General features: G+C 42.1%; 1 protein-coding gene and 1 pseudogene across 1 annotated transcript; one reads left to right on the top strand and one right to left on the bottom strand.

The window, feature by feature from the left end:
• Positions 1-9,955: 9,955 nt before the first annotated feature.
• LOC138167624 (Ig heavy chain Mem5-like) lies at positions 9,956-14,620 on the bottom strand. The gene is given in 6 exon segments (XM_069096562.1): positions 9,956-10,154; positions 10,645-10,758; positions 12,701-12,769; positions 13,189-13,437; positions 13,440-13,490; positions 14,044-14,620. Coding segments are annotated over 5 exon segments (969 nt in total). The 5' UTR covers positions 14,531-14,620; the 3' UTR covers positions 9,956-10,154; position 10,645.
• A 2,367-nt stretch (positions 14,621-16,987) lies between these two features.
• Positions 16,988-17,218, top strand: LOC138167623 (heat shock factor-binding protein 1 pseudogene; annotated as a pseudogene).
• The last annotated feature ends 87 nt before the right edge of the window (positions 17,219-17,305 follow it).

Below are 17,305 nucleotides of genomic sequence, written 5' to 3'. Positions count from 1 at the left end.
TTTTTACAAGCCAAGAGGTGAATGAATAGCATTTCTCAAGTAACTACAATGCACAAACATTTTTTATTCTGTAGCTTGTATTCCTAGAATATATAGTTTAGTTAGGTCTCAAGATTTGTTTTTTGATTTCTTGTATGTGGTAGCTTCATAATATAGGACATAAATATGTGAACATTAGTAAATTGAAATTCTGACTACTCTTGGCTAAAATTGTGTGCATTTCAAGTCATTTGTTGTTCCTTTTATAGTTCTTCCTCCCTCCCTCCCTCCCTTCCTTCCTTCCTTTCTTTCTTTCTTTCTTTCTTTCTTTCTTTCTTTCTTTCTTTCTTTCTTTCTTTCTTTCTTTCTTCCTTCCTTCCTTCCTTCCTTCCTTCCTTCCTTCCTTCCTTTCTTTTATTGCTTTTTGGAGAAAGGAAGGCAGGGCAGTTGGGGTTAAGTGACTTGCCCAAGGTCACATGGTTAGTAAGTTTTAAGTGTCTGAGACCAGATTTGAACTCAGGTCCTCCTGACTCCAGGGCTGCACCACCTAGCCACCCCTCAAGTCATTATTTAAAGGTATTTAGTGGGGGAATTTGGGGAAAGTTCAGGCAAGTCCTTGCCTTTTATTCATCATCTTGGCTCTGCCACCTTCTCTGGAGAACTTTGAAATCCACTGTGATACATGGGAGACACTAACAGAGGACCACCCAGCATGGCATGCCCATGTCAAAGAAGGAGCTATACTATAGCCTATGAGCAAATCGAATTGCTCAAAAGATATGTAAGGGGCACAAATTAGACACATCTCCACTCCAAATGTTCATATGGACTATCTGTGCTTGACCCGTGGTAGAACCTTCTGAGTTCATATTGGTTTTATCATCCAGAGTAAAACAAACTGTACCTTGACCCCAACAAAATGATGCCATTTTGGTTCTCTTCAAGAATGAAAGACAACCAATCAACCTATGTGCTAAGCACTGGGAATAGCAGCATTGCTCTGGAATTTGACCTGCTGGTTAGAGTGGGAGTTAGGAGAGTAGTTCTAGAGCCTATATCACCCTGGGTATCTCACTTAGCCTCTGTTTTCCTCAGTCTCCTCATCTGTAAAATGGGGATAATAAGGGTTTTTATGAAGATCAAATGAGATAATTGTAAAGCACAATGCCTGGTACATAGTTGTTCATCCCTCTTTTTCAAATAGGACCAAGGACATCAGAATTTTGGGGTCAAGATACAATGTGTTCACCTGTGACTGGTGAATTCAATACAAGTTCAGAAGATTCTACCACAGATCAGGTGCATGTAGTCCACTAGAACATTTGGGATGGAGATTTCTCTGGATTTTCACAGCTCACATTTCCTTTGTGCCCCAGCAATTCTGCTTTGCTCATGGAGTACAGCTGTTCCTTTGATGCAAGCATGATAGCTGGGTAGTCCTGTTCCAGTGTCTCCCATGTCTCATAGTCGATATTAAATTCTTCAAAGAGACTTGAGAGTGTCCTCATTTTGCTTCTTCTGACTGCTGTGTGAGCACTTTCCTTGTGCTAGTTCTCTTTAAAATCATTCCTTAGGGGGCGGCCGGGTGATGCAGTGAGTAAGAGCACTGGCCCTGGAATCAGGAGACCCGGGATTGGTTCCAGCCTCAGATACTTAACACCCACACAAAATAACCTTGGGCAAGTTACTTACCGCCAATTGCTTAAAAAAATTCATTCCTTAGATGTGCCTGTGCTTGGTACTCAGGATAAGTGGCCAGCCCATCAGAATTATGCTCCCTTTGGTAGATTTTGAAAGCTTGGCTGTTCAGCTCAAGAGGGGACCTTGGTGTCTGGTGCCTTATCTTGCCAGGTGATCTTCAGAATCTTTCTAAGACAATTTGAATAGAAGTAGTTCAGTTTTCTGGCATGGCATTATTATATTGTCCAGATTTCAGAGCCATACAATGATGAGGTCAGCACAATGGCTCTGTATACCTTCAGTTTGGTAGGCAACCTATAACCTCTTCTCTGCCACACCTCCATCAGAGCCTTCCCAAACATTGAATTACCTCTGGAAATGCATGTACAAAACTCATCTTCTATGTGAATATCCCTGGAAAGTATACTAGCAAGGTAACTGAACTTATCCATAGCATTCAAAATTTCTCCATTTAGTGTGCCCCTTGGTTCCACATATGTATGATATGGTGCTGGCTAGTGGAGAAGCTCTGTTTTCTTTCTTTCTTTTTTAAATTAATTTGTTTGTTTCCTTTTAGTTTGCAGGATTCAATTCCACAATTCCTTGAGTTTCACATTTTGTCCCCCTCCCTCCCCTCCACCCCATGGTGGCATATAGTCAAGTATAGGTTCTGTAAATACTTTCACATTATACATTAGTCAGGTTATAAAGATGGATTGTATCTGATGGAATAAAAAATGGTAAAGAGGACATAAAACCAAACAAGAGAAGGAAAAAGATCAGGTATTTTTCTTCCACCTGGATATAAACTCAGTTCTTTCTAGTTCTTTCTCTGGATGCACATATTTCTCTCCATCATGAGTCTTTTGGGTTTGACTTATATTACTGCATTGCTGAGAAAAGTCCAGTCTATCAAAGTTGGTCATTGCACATACGTTGTGTCTGTAATTGTGTACAAATTTCTTCTGGTTCTACTCTTCTCACTCAGCATCAGTTTGTATAAGCCTCTCCAGGTAAATATGAAGACCGTCTGCTCCTCGTTTCTTATGGCACAATAGTATTCCAGAACATGCATATACCGCAATTTGTTCAGCCATTCCCCAATTGATGGGCACCCCCTTCATTTCCAATTCTTTGCCACCACAAAAAGAGCTGCTATGAACATTTTTGTACATATGGGTCTTCCTCCCACTTCTATGATCTCTTTGGGATATAACCCTAGGAGTGGTATTGCTGGGTCAAAGGATATGAAAGTATTTATAGCCCTTTGGGCATAGTTCCAGATTGCTCTCCAGAAAGGCTGGATCAGTTCACAACTCTACCAGCAATGCATTAGTGTTCCAATTTGCCCACATCCTCTCCAGCATTTGTCATTTTCCTGTTTTGTCGTCTTAGCCAATCTGACTGGTGAGATGTGGGCAACCTCAGAGTTGTTTTGATTTGCATTTCTCTAATCAATAGTGATTTAGAGCATTTCTTCATGTGCTTATAGATATCTTTAATTTCTTCCTCTGAAAATTGCCTGTTCATATCCTTTGACCATTTATCAATTGGGGAATGACTTGTATTCTTATAAAATTGACTCAATTCTCTGTATATTTTAGAAATGAGTCCTTTGTGAGAGACATAAGTTGTAAAGATTCTTTCCCAATTTCCTACCTCCCTCTTAATCTTGGTTATATTGGCTTTATTTGTACAGAAGCTTTGCAGTTTCATGTAGTCAAAATTACCCATTTTACATTTTATAATGTTCTCTAATTTTTGTTTAGTCATAAAGTCTTTCCCTCTCCACAAATATGAGAGGTACACTGTTCCTTGTTTTACAAGACTGCTTACAGTATCAACCTTTATACCTAAATCATGCACCCATTTATATTTGATTTTGGTATATGGTGTTAGATAATGGTCTATGCCCAGTTTCTGCCATACTATATTCCAGTTTTCCCAGCAGTTTTTGTTAAATAGTTAGTTCTTATCCCAAAAACCAGGGTCTTGGGGTTTATCAAACAATAGATTACTATAGTCGTTGACTTCTGAATCTCGTGTGCCTAATCTATTCCATTGATCCACTCCTCTATTCCTCAGCCAGTACCAAGTAGTTTTGATGACTGTTGCTTTATAATACAGATTGAAGTCTGGTATAGCTAGTCCACCTTCCCTAGCATTTTTTTTCATTCATTCCCTTGATATTCTGGACCATTTATTCTTCCAAATGAATTTTGTTACTATTTTTTCTAGCTCTATAAAGTAGTTTTTTGGTAAATTAATTCTTATGGCACTAAATATATAATTAATTTAGGTAAAATTGTCGTTTTTATTATATTAGCTCGACCCAGCCACGAGCAATTGATATTTTTCCAATTAGTTAGATCTGACTTTATTTGTGGAAGCTCTGTTTTCTTGATGTTAATTGTCAGGTCAAAATTAACACAAGCAGCAGAGAATAAATCCATATTCTTGCAACTCAGCCTTGGTGGTTGCATTGAGTGCACAATCATCATTGAACAAAAATCTGTGCACTAATTCTCCCTCCACTTTAGTATTGGCTTGCAGCCTCTGCAAGTTAAATAATTTGCCTTGATGCCATTTTTGCCTTTGTTGGAGGCATCCAACAACATTTCTTATCATATTATTCAAAAAGCATGGGAGGAGGCTCATGACTCTGCTTCACTCCACTGGTGACTGGGAAAACATGAGAGCATTGTCCTTCATTCTGAATTCATGCAAACATGCCGTCATGAAAGTGGTGTACAATACTGATAACCTCCGGGTAACCAAATTTTCCATGATCTTCTAGGATCCCTAATAACTGACTATATCAAATGCTTTGGTCAGGTTGAGGAATATTTTATGAAGACCTCTGTTCTGGTCATTGCATTTTGCCTGGATTTGTCAGGCAGCAAACACCAGGTCAGCCATTTCTTGGCCCTTTCTGAAGCCACACTGCCTCTTGGGAAGATAACCATCTTCCAGATAAAGGATCAGATGATTAAGGATGACTCAGGCAACTGTCATCAATGACAGAGGGGGAAAGAGAGAGAGAGAGCTCCCCCTGTAAATTGTCATAGGACAGTCTATTTCTTTTTTCCTTTACTTAATTCCTTTATTATCCTTTGATGGATAATAGAGGCATCCTTGCTCTCCTGGAGGATAGCTTCTTCTTGTCATATGATCCAGAAGATTTCAGTCAGCTTCTCTTTTAGTATTGGACTTCCTGCCTTATAGATCTCTGCTGGGATAAAATCAGCACCAGGCACTTTACCATTCAAGATGAACCTGATGGCATTAAATGCCTCCTTCTTCAGTTGGAAATTCTGCTAAAAATGGATTGATGACAGCCTGAGACTTATAATATGTGGCTTCAGCATTGGTTAATAATGATATGTTGAGAACACTATGGAAGTGCTCAGAACACCTCTCCAGGATCATGTCCTTATCAAAGATTGGTGTGGTTCCTTTAGCACTGAAAGTTGAGATGCACCAGATGTCTTTGACCCATAAATAGTCTTCAGGGCATTGTAGAAACACTTTGGATTTTTATTCAGTGTGAAATTGAATCTCATCTGCCTTCTTACTGAGTCAAGAATCCTGCATCTCTAGGTTTTGCTTGCACTTTACTTTAATGGAGTTAAAAGCTACCTTCTTGGAGACACACACAAGGGGCTGCCAAATCCCACTGCTGCTTCAGTCCAATGAAAAGACAACCCAGGCAACCTGTGTGCAGAATTGTGCACTCACCCATCCCCATAGGACTTCAAGGTAGATGAAACTATGAGAAAGTAAATAGTAAAATAGAAGGTAAAATAGTGGATGATCAATGATTGATGTCTTCTTAACTTGCATGTGAAATGGATTTGTGAGGTAGAGTTGTGAAGAGTCATCACTTCCAGAGCCATAAATCCAGTGGCAAGACAAAAGTCAAGACAACTAGCAATGTCCTAGGATGTAGTTGATGACTTTGAGTTCTTTGAAGTCTGACCAAGCTCTCAGCACTCTCAGCACCTACTTTGGGCACCCCATTGACTATGGGAGTAAATTGTTGTCGCCGGCCCGTGGTGCGGGGGGGGGGGGGGGGCGTCTTCACATGCTTGAGGTAGACATCCTCCTAACTCACCAAAGGGCTTAAGGCCTGTCAGTTAACCTCAACCTGTTTTAGACCATCTGCTAAGACCAGGTGTGGCCTATATATATTTTAGCTTCTTGGAGCCACAGGTGAGAACTGGGCAAAAGCTAGAAACAAAAAGTGCATGTGCAGCCCTAAAAAGGGCTCAGCATTCTGGAGGTGCTGGTTCTCCTGGAACACTCCACACACACATGTTGGCTACTATTAGCTACTATCGTTATTATCTGTATGTGCTCCAGATAGAAAGAGTCAGGAGAAGGGGCCTTGACCATGATGTTTTTTGTGCCGTGGTAGGTGTTACAAATGGACAACTAGATGGCACATTGATAGAACACTGGACTTGGAATCAAGAAGATGCATCTTTCTGAGTTCAAATTCAGCCTCAGACACTTACTAGCTGTGTGACCATGGGCATAGTCACTTAACTCTGCCTCACTTTCCTTATCTGTAAAATGAGCTGGAGAAGGAAATGTCAAGCCACACAAGAGTCACAGTACAACACAGTACAAGTTTCAATTACAAATGCTTGCATTTCACCATAAATAGCATGAATGACAGTCTCTAGGCCCTATAGTCTCTGGTTAATAAGGAACATCTCATTCCCCAAAAGAGGTATGGTGTAGTGGACAAATAAATGAAGGGGAAGCCAAAATATCTGGGCTCAAGTCCTTGTCCTACCATTCACTAACTTTGAGACCTTGTGCAAGCCATTTACCTCCTTTGATCACCAGTTTCCTTATATGTAAAATGAATATGTTAATGATCTCAGTGGTCACATCTAGATCAAACACCTCATGATTCTCATTGATTTTCTGAGTATTATATTGGTGGTTCCAGTAGTCAACAGATTGCCAGGTGCTTCCTCAATACATCCACTAGGGGGCAATGTCACCATATTGATATATGCTATAAAATACAAGGCTCATTGGGAGTTTCCACCAGTCACAAGCCCTTTATGGAAACAAAATCTTTTTCTCATGATTTTGCAAAATTCTTTCAGATTTCCAAATTCCACCTTGAGGTAATGATAATACTGATGCTAATACCTCAGATTTCTATAGGGTTTACAAACATTACTATCTTCCTTATGCAAGTTGAGTTTGAGATGCATCCTGGATATCCTGGTGGAAATATACTCAATTTGTCTTAAATGAAGCTCATTACCTTCTTCCCCAACCTTATCCCCACTCTAAACTTCCCTGTTTGTTTTGAGTCCCAGACATTCAGGTTTGTGTCCTTTCCTCAACACTTCATGCTCTGCATAACCTCACCGCCTCATCCAATGATTTGTTGGGTCTTGTCTGTTCTACTTCCCCTACATCTTTACATCCATCACCAGTCATAGAGCCACTATCTTCATTTGAGTTTTCATAACCTGTTCTCTGAAATATTACAAAAGCTCCTACTTGATCACCTTTCCTCCAGGTCCTCCTGTCTCCACTCAATTCTTCTCACAGCTACCAAAATAGACTTTGCAAAGGGCAAATCTGACCTTTCTCAAGAAGCTTTAGTGGCTCCCCTTTTTTCTAGGATACAATATGAATGCCTTAGCTAACCAATCAAAGTCCTCCACAATCAAACATTTCTGTTACTCCCCTCACTCTGTTCTAAATAAACTGGTTTACTTTCTATTACCCTCACAGCAAAATTCTGTTTCCTGCCTTCACATCTTTGTATAAGTTGCCCTTGGTGTTTGTCAAGTTTCCTCCTCCTCAGCTTCTAATATTAGAGTTCTTTATATCCATCAAGGTTCGTCTCTGGTGACACCTCTTAGGACAAACCTTTCAAATCTTACTATTTTTAGAGCCCTTTCCCCCCCAACCTTATGTTGTTTATCTGCGGCATTTCCCTTGCCCAGCCCTATGTAACCTTCCCCAGTATTTTTTATGTTCCATTGAAGCAGGGACTACTCTTTGCTATGATTTTTTTGTGCCCAGGGTCAGCTAACCCAGATGCTAGCCCAAGTAGTCCCTGTTTTTTCAGGACTTTTACAAAAAGCAAGGAAGGCACTTTCTGTCTTAAATTGATCCATGAGGGGCGGCCAGGTGGCACAGTAAGAGCGCCGGCCCAGGGGTCGGGAGACCCAGGATCCATTCTGGCCTCAGATACTTGGCACCCACACAAAATAACTGGCCGTGTAACCTCGAGCAAGTTACTTAACCCCAATTGCTTTAAAAAATTTTGATCCATGAAGGGGAAGTATGAACAAAGGAGTTAACAGCCAATGCTTCCCCCTGTTAGGGAGAGTAGGAAGGGGTCAGGAAGGTGCTCTCTAGGCTCCTCTGAGCAGGGCCTCTTTCTGCTGGGTCAGCAGGCTTCCTCCTGGGTTGAAACTGAAATTGCCCTCCTGTACTTGACAGGTGTCTAGGGAAAACTAAGGCTTCTTGAGGTAAGGATGGAAGCCAAACTGAGGCAACTGAGTTTGATCTCTCACTCCTTTAATATCGTGCACCAGCACAATGTGTGTGTGTGTGTGTGTGTGTGTGTGTGTGTGTGTGTTTATGTAAGTGTAGCGGCAAGCACCCCAAGCGTCCTCAGGGTTTGCCGCCACCACAGGTTCTTGGATCTGCTTTGATAAAGGAAAGCAACTCAAAATGGGTTAACAAGCTTACTTTAATCAGTCAGACATATATCATTTACCTTGTTCAGGGAAAAAAGTCAGCACCCTGAACTTCAAAGTATACAGGCAGAATTATCAAAACAGAAACAGATCAAGCTTTCCAAACTGTCCAGCCATTACATCCATACCCAGTCAACATCTGGGTTTCCACATCTGGGTTTTTCAAAGCCGGGGGACTCTCAACAACGGCTTCCCAGAATTCAGATCAAATCACAGAACACTTCTCAAAGTGAGTCCCAAAACAAAGCTACACATCAGGGCTTATATAGCCTTCTCCTGGCTCAGAGAATGTAACAACCTTATTGACTCACTGGCCAATCAAGAAGTATCTACTGAAAAACAAGCCTCCCTCCCCAGGCTTCAGGTGCATTTTAGCCTAGGGGCAGGGAAGATCTTCCAAATTTGCATTCCCATTACAGTAAGATATATATGTCTCCTTGGGTTGTGATGGTTCTGCATTTTTCTGCCTAAGTCATACAAAGGTCTAGATCTTGTTTGGGGGTGAAAGTCATCAGTTCAGACTTGAACCCATTGATCTTGAAGTGCTGTGATGATATCTAGCTAAAAACAGCCAAAGAGCAATGAGCAATGGGAATCAGGAGCCCAGGAGAGAGATCAGGCCCTGAGATCATTCCCATTTTTGTAGCAGGCTAGAGTTTACAAAGCACATTTTTCATAGCCACCTTGGAAATTAGGAAGTGTCAGTATTGCTGATATTAAATTACTTTACACCAAATGAAAATTTGACCTGAGAAAGAAGGAAAAAAATCCCTAATATTTAGGACTATCCAAAACCAGAATTGGTCAACCAGGTAACACATTGTCCCTCACTGGAGTTCTTTAAGCAAAGATTGGATGAGCTGGTACTGGGTGGGTTCTAGAGAGGATTTTTTTTTCAGGTATGGGTTCAACTGGATGACGACTCAGCTAGGATCAATTTCTAGCTCTGAAACTGATTCTATGAGGAAGCACAATGACAGGGACATAGTGAGTCAGACAAGGGAAGATGGTAAAGCACATGTTCTCCCAGTAGGTCCCACCCTGAGCAGCCTGCAGAGGAGGCTACACGGCACAGCAGTGGACCTAGAATCAGGAAGACCTGAGTTCAAATCTGACCTCAGACACTTACTAGCTGTGTGACCCTGGGCCAATCTGTTTGCATCAGTTTGAAAATATGGAGATAATAATAGCACCTATCTCCCAAGATGGTTGTGAGGAAAAAATGAGATATTTGTAAAACACTTTGCAAACCTTAGGGCTATATAAATGCTAGATATCATTACTGTTAGCATCGTCATTATCATCTTCCCAGTAGTTCCCGTGGTCTTACTCCTGGCTCCTGTTGGCACCCATGGTCAGGTTCCTATTAGCACGAGTTTATCCCCTCGTCAGCCTCAAGCAAAGCCTCCAATACAAGGGAGGGGGGAGTGTGGTATCACATTAGTCTAAGTTGTCAGATCCTAGTGGACTTGGCCTTTAAATACCCCACCATGACACATAGAAGCCCATAGAACACAAGGCTTTCTTGTCTTTATTGTAGGGCTAATGAAATGAGTAATACTTTATCATGGGGAATATGGCCCCAGGAATGAAGAGTTTGTAGTTTAAAGGGGATTAAACATAACAGGTTTAATTATGGGTTCTTGGGGTCATTCTGGAGTTATCTTGAGGTTATCCAGAAGTCATTCTGGGTTCCCCAGAGAGATCCAGAATCCAAGGGCAACTTTTTAGACTTTCTTTCTCAAGTTCTTCCTGGAGAAGCAGAAGTTAGAAGTCAAATGTCAGGGAGTCAGACGCCAAACTGTTACCCCACCACTTAATCTTTCCCTCAAAGTCAAATCTCAAGAAGAAGGAGAGGCAATGAGATGGAGGGGATACTGAAGGGGAAGAGATAAGACCAGGGTGAAGCAGAGCCTGAGTGAAACTGAAAGAGGGTGAAAGGGTATCTGAGATGAGAGAGAAGAGGGCAGAGCAGACAGGAGCCTGGAAGGCAAATGGGGCATAGTGAATGAGGAGGAAGCCATGGGGAAATTCTGAAGTGAACATGTACAGCAAGTGCACTAAAAAGGGGTCTGAAGGACAGAGAAGACTGAGGGGACAGAATGGAAACTGAGGAACAGGGTGAGGTTGAGCTGTGGCTGGAAGTAGAGAGGAGAATCTGAGGAGAAAGAAAGGAGAACGGGAATAATGATCTGAGAGAAGCTAGAAGGAATGGAAAGATAGGCCAAAGCTAGACGTTTACCTCAGAAGATCAAGGCCATGGCGGTGAAGAGGACATTGATGGCCACAGTCTTCATGAATAGGAGTCTCAGGCCCATCACACTGAGGAATACCTTGTTCCCCTGCCCAGGTCCTTCTGCAGGGGGCAATGGTCAAGGTCAAGGGGAAGCAGACTGGCTTCTAAGGGCCCCTTCTAAGCAGTGGAGACATTAATCCTAGCTAACATTTCTGTAGTGCTTAAAAGATTTGCAAAACAATCTACACAAATCTCTCATGAGATTTTCACCAAAACACCATGAGGTAGATACTATAGTTATTACTGCCTTTTTGTCAATGAGAAAACTGGATCAGAGAGTTGGAGTGATGTGTCCATGTTCACTGAGCTAATAAGTATCAGAGATGAGATTCAGATTTAGATCTGACTCCAACTAGGTATATACTGGGCATTCCAAACTGAGCATGATCAAAATGGAACTTATCACCTTTTCCCCTAAGCTAACCTTTCTTCTAAACTTCTTTGTTTATTTTAAGGAACCACATCATTCTAGCAAGCCAGATTCACAACCTTGGCACCATTTTTATTTCCTTCCCCTCCTTCACCCCATGTATCCAATCTGTTGTCAGGACTTCTCAGTTTTGTATTTCTTGTATATTCATACAGTCACCACACTGTTTCAGGGTCCTATCATTTCTTACCTAAACTATGGCAACAGCCTCCTAATTGATCTTCCTTCTTCCAGTCTATTCCCATCTCAAATATATCCTCTGCACAGTTGTCAAAATTATCTTCCTAAAACACAAGACTGACCATATCATTTCCTTAGCTCAAGAATCTTCAGTGGCTCCCTAATAACTCTAGGATAAATCGTAATCTTTCACAATTTGGTTCTAGTCTACTTTTCCATGTTTAATGTACATTATTCCCCCTTCATACACTCTATGTTCCAACCCATCTGGCCTATTTACTGTTGCCCAAACTTGAATTCTATCTCCAAGTTCCACTTATCCCAGCCCCACTTTGGAATGCATTCCCTCCTCACCTCCATTCTTAGAATCCCTAGCTTCCTTCAAGGCTCAGCTCTTACACCAATTCAAGCAGGAAGCCTTGCCTTACCCCCTTATTTATTGGTGATCTTTCCCTCCTCAAATAATTGTGTATATACTTATCTGTTTGTATGTAGTATCCTGCCCTCCAGTAGAATGTAAGCTCCTGGAGAGCAAGGAATGTCTTTCATTTTTTCCACTGAATCCCTAATGTCTTGCATAAGGTAGGTGATCAATAAATATTTGTTAGGTTATATTGGGTTTGATATGAAGTTTGAATGAGGTGTAAGAATTAAAAATTACTTGAATGATTCAAGCATGGAATGAGTGAAACAGTGACAGAAATAGTGATGGAACAACTCAAGGAACAAGCTTAAAGGAAATGATAACAATCTCTATTTGATATAGGATGAATGCTGCTACTGTGAAAGACAAGGGCATGAAGAGGAGAGAAATGATGTTGGGAGCAACTACTGTGAGGAGTAATTATCAAGAGAGTGAGTTATGAAGGGCCATCATTGGCTCAGCTCACTTTATGGAATATCACATTTCCTGAGCCTTGGGTAACATTATACACTCTGAACCCTTAGTTATGACACACTCAGTGGACTATCACACACTCCATACCTGGGGTGATTGTCACTCAGAACCCTGGGCTATCTCATTATCAAGGTAGGATATGTGGTGACCAACAGGATCATAGATTCAGAGAATTTCACTTAGAAAGGACCTGAGTAGCTAACTGATGCAACCTGTGCCTGGAGAGAATTCCCTCTACAACATGCCCCTAAGTGGGCCTTTGCTGAAGGAGCCTCATTGAGGTGATCCCATGACCTCCTCAGACAACCCATTTCACCTTTGAACAGTCCTAATATTCAGAAATTTGTTCCTTATATGACCAAAGCTAAATTTCCTTCTTGGTAACTTCATGACTTTGTCAGTGTTCCCTTCTGGTCACTTGCATTTTTCTTTCCTATGATGCTCTCAGCTTCAATCCCATTAGCTTTGCCTTTCACCTTGAATGTTTAACTCACCCATGAAATCCTGCTCAGAGTAACACAGTTTCTGCTTAGAGGCAATCCCAGGGTCTGGTCCAATATGATCTGAAGTCAGAAATACATCCTCAGACATAGCTCTGATCCTCAAGGAGCCCAGGACTGGCCTCTCCAGTGCACAGGCCCCACCCCCACCTCCCAATTTCAGGAACCACCTTCCCAAAACTAGGGTCATGTCCTGATTGTAGCTGACTCCATTTAATCCAAGACATAGTCCTCAGACCAGGCTTCCTATCTCCACCATTATAACCTCTTTTCCTAAGATACTCCTTTTGATCCTAGGACCAACATTCCAATTCCAAGACCCTTTTCCTTACCCTAAAACTTTACTTAGCACCCTGTAATACACCTCCCCAGACACAGCATATATTCATGTCCTTCACTGAACCAAGGATACCGCTTTTTAGACTGAAGCATCTTTCTTTTCTACCTCCTTCACCCTAACCTCTGTAAGGAGCTCATCATACCTGGCCGATGGGATACATGTATCTCTTTCCCAAGGTGCTTCACTGAGCAGGTCACTGTATCATTCTCAACAACCTTGCCAATCTGGACAGCACTGTAGGTGCCATTGACCATGGGAATCAGAGTAAGAGCGTGGGCTGTGATGAAAGCCCCAGGGGAGGTCAGGGACACATGGAGCTCCTTGGGGTAGAAGTTCTTGATCAGGCAGGCCACAGCATCCTGATCCCTCATCAAGAACACACTGGGTGACAGGGGGGCTCGAGGTCCTGCAATCAAATGATGGCTTCCTGTCCCCTATCTGGACCTAGCCCAGATATGGGAAAGGTACACATATGACCAAAATATTAACTGTGAAAAACAAACTTCTTCCCCAGATTTCCTTCCCCCCTTAACCTCAGCCTGGCCCTATATGTGGGGAGCAAATTCATGTGACCAAGTAACTGTAAAAAATAAACCTCAGCCCCATTTCCTGCCCCAGGTCCCAGCCTCAGCCTGGTTCCCATGTTCTCAACTCACATGCCTGTGCTGCCCTAGAAACCAGTCTCCTTTCCCCTTCCCAACTCCCCCAACTCCTGATTGTCACTGGTGTTGACAAGTGTCAGAGTTTCATTGCTCACTGTCCCAAGTCCATGGGTCTTTTGATGTGACCCAAAGTCCTTTAATGACCTACCATAATCGACCCCCAGGGATTTCAGCTCAGAGTAGGAATGATAGCTGTGCATGGTCACAGAGTACACTGTGGTGGAGAGGGGACTGGGTGATGGGGATCTCTGCTTCTGGTCTAGACCCAGCACTGACTGACTGTGTGACCTAAAGCCTTAGGGTTTTGACAGGACTGGGATAGCAGAGGCACTCACCAGGCTCCACAGTCACATCTGTACCACGACCAAAGACCAACTTGTCTGTGTCATCTCCATTGCCCACTCTCCTTGCACAGTGGTATTGACCAGAATCTCTGAGGTCCAGCCCTTCAACCTGTAGTAAAATCCGACTGCCGGTGTTGTCCCTGGAGATTGTGATTCTGTCTTCGGTGGCATCAGTAGAACTACCCTCAAGACTAGCCAACCATAGTGGGGCACGGTCTGGGGCCGAAAGGTACCAGCCAAGTTTGCTTGTCTTAAACTGGAAACCAGAGGTTTGGCATTTGAGGTTCAAGGTCTTTCCAGCTAGGTGGGGGCCTCCCCCTGACTCCTCCAGCACTGTCTGTTCCACTGAATGAATCAAAAATTGGGGTAATGTAAGTAGGAGTAGTCCATCCATGCCTCCTCCTGGGAGACAGAGCTTTGATACCCCTAAACTCCCTTCCACCCTAACCCCATCCCATCTCTCCACCTCCAACCCCATGGCAGTGGGAAAGGTCAAGGTTGTTGTTGGAATCCAGGGAATCACAGGGGTCAGGGTTGGTCCTGGATTCCTAGGAGTTGTCCCTGACTCCAGAGGCTTCCCAGATTATCAGAGGCTCTGAGTGTCAGAAAATTCCCAAGGTTAGGGAGATAAGGGTTTATGAATATGGGGAGATGACAGGACTGGGGATTCCTAGAGTGGACAAGAGAAAGGTTCTATCTGAAAATAGTATTAGCCAAAGAAACTCACCACCACTAATCAGGACATAGGTTGACTGGAACCATCAATTCAACCCAAAGCTCCCCTCCCCATATCCCTAATAGCTCTCTTGAGATCCAATGGAGTGAGATCCCCCTGTCAAGCTTTCCCCATACCTGCACACATTCCCTGAAAACATGGAAACTTACGTGGCAACACAGTCACTTCTGTTCCAGGACCAAAATTTCCCCACTGAGTTACTCACGATGATACAGGAAGGAACCTAAACTCTTGTCTCCAGAGAATAGTCCTTAAGAAGGGTGAAAGAACATGAGGGTGACAGGAAGTGAGGTGAGAGTCCTTGGAGTTAAGCCCATGAGAACTCATCAAGGTCATGAAGTCCAGGGACAAGTCTTCAAGTAAGTGTAAGGGACCTCAGGATATACATCCTAGATCAACTTCACAGCAGAGCACCAGGCAGGCTAGACATTTGGGAAGGGCTTCACTTTTGTAGAGTCTCAGATCAGTTTTCCACATGATTTCTGGAGTGAATGTATTATTGATTTGTTACCCTTAGTCCTTACTGACTTCATTGTGTGAGATTGATTGATCTATCCCTTGGCTAAACCAGGTAACACAGGAGAAGGCTTGAAAGGGAAAGCATCCTGGGATCCATTAGGGGATCTAGATGTAGACTGAACAGTCAAAAAGGGTTGGAGAGCCTCAAGGACCAACTATGGTTGCCCAGAGATGACTAAGCCACATATCTCCTCTGGACCTGCTTGCCACCTCTCCAAACTATTGCTGACCAATGTCTCAGGAGTGGGGCTTTGTTGAACATTTGCATTGATGTATCTCCCTGTGGAGTTTCTGAACATTTGAGCCAACTAATCCTCCCAAGGTGTTTGGAAGTATTTTAGGGAATCACTGATGGGATCCTAATGTTCCTATAAAGACTCTCATGGAGTTTTCAGAAAGAGTTTTCCAACCACAGACTGATGAATTACAGATCATCAGGAGTTCATATGATGAGACAGTTCTTATCTGGGACTTTTTTTCTCCTAAAAAAAATTTATGGATACCTCTTTTGTGATTCATTTATTTTATTTTTTGACATTCTTCTTTTTTTTTAGATTTTGAGTTCCAAATTCTCTCTTTCCCTCATACCACTTCTCCAGACATTAAGACAAGAATTATGATGTAAGTTATATATGTGAAGTTATACAAAATGTATTTCTGTATTAGCCATATTAAAAAAAAAGAAAAGCAAAGAAAATTTTAAAAGTATGCTTCAATATGCAGAGTTCTTCAGTTCTCTCTTTGGAGGCAAGTAACATTTTTCATCATGGGTTTTGGAATTATCCAGGATCATTGTATTGATCAAAATACCTGTGTCAGGCCTAAATAATATAAGGCCCACTGACCACTTGCAGTCTGCCAAAGGATTTTGGGTGGTCTGAAAAAAAAAACATAGAGGATATAAAAGAAAGTAAAGATGTAAGGAGTGCTTTGTCTATGCCCCCACTTAACCCACCTTCCACTAATCACTCTTGTGCCTGTCATGTGACTTGGCAGGTGTGTTGCCATTGTGCATTCTCTCCTGTTGGTCACATGATCCATGACAATCAGCCATTATCAGTCTTTTTCTAGTCTGAGAGAAGCAAGAGTTATACTTTTTGCTGTGTTTTTGGTCATTATTGACATTGAACAGGGTCAAAGTGAATGCAGCCACATGCCAATACAGCTGATACCTGCTCTGAGATGAGCAGCGACAATGTGAGGTCTTACTTCCCTTCCTTGCTGTGAGGCTACTGTCCAAGTTACATGTGTGTCTAGTGCTCTCTTCAAGGTCAGATTCTCAGTTTAGTATTTCTTTGTATGTGAGTAGTTGCTGTGGGGATTTTTTAGTCCTAATATTAAAGTTTGGGGTCAGATGATTGTAAAATCAGTGATAAAAAGAAATGGAAAGATCAAATCAGAACATGGAGTGTTTAATTTGGAGTGGACGAATAGATAATTGTTTACTTAGATAAGAGACAAACTACTTTGCCTTGTTTGCCAAGAAATAATAGCCATTCCTAAGGAATATAATCTTCATCACCATTTCAAATCAAACATCCTGACTTAAGCAAATTGGACACCAATGTAAAGCAAATTAAAGCTAAATTGTTGAAAAATTTCAGTGGGGAACAAGAGTGTTTCAAGGAAATAAACTCACAGAGATAATCATGAAGCTGAGTGAGATCAGGAGACAGTGTTATGGTGGAGGCAGACCCCAAAACTGTATAGGACCTGACCATTATGGTTTAGACACTTTTCCAACAGAAGTAGGACAAGTTTCAGATCGTGTCAGACCAGATAATTTGGCCAAATTCATGATACGAGCAGTTGCATTGATGATCTGAAGAAAACATCGTTGACCTTATAACCCAAGCAGTGGTAGAAGAAATAGAAAGGCAAAACAAAGCACCTGCTATACGTAATAGTTAGAGGTTTTGTTAATCACTTAGAGTGAATTCTGGGAAATTATTTTTTACAAGCCAAGAGGTGAATGAATAGCATTTCTCAAGTAACTAC

Source organism: Petaurus breviceps, unplaced genomic scaffold (genome assembly GCF_028583685.1).
Source record: "Petaurus breviceps papuanus isolate PSGF00001 unplaced genomic scaffold, PetGlider_PUasm1.0 242374, whole genome shotgun sequence".
Classification (NCBI taxonomy): Eukaryota; Metazoa; Chordata; class Mammalia; order Diprotodontia; family Petauridae; genus Petaurus; species Petaurus breviceps.
Note: the sequence above shows the minus strand (reverse complement) of the source record. Positions and strands in the feature narration are given on the sequence as shown.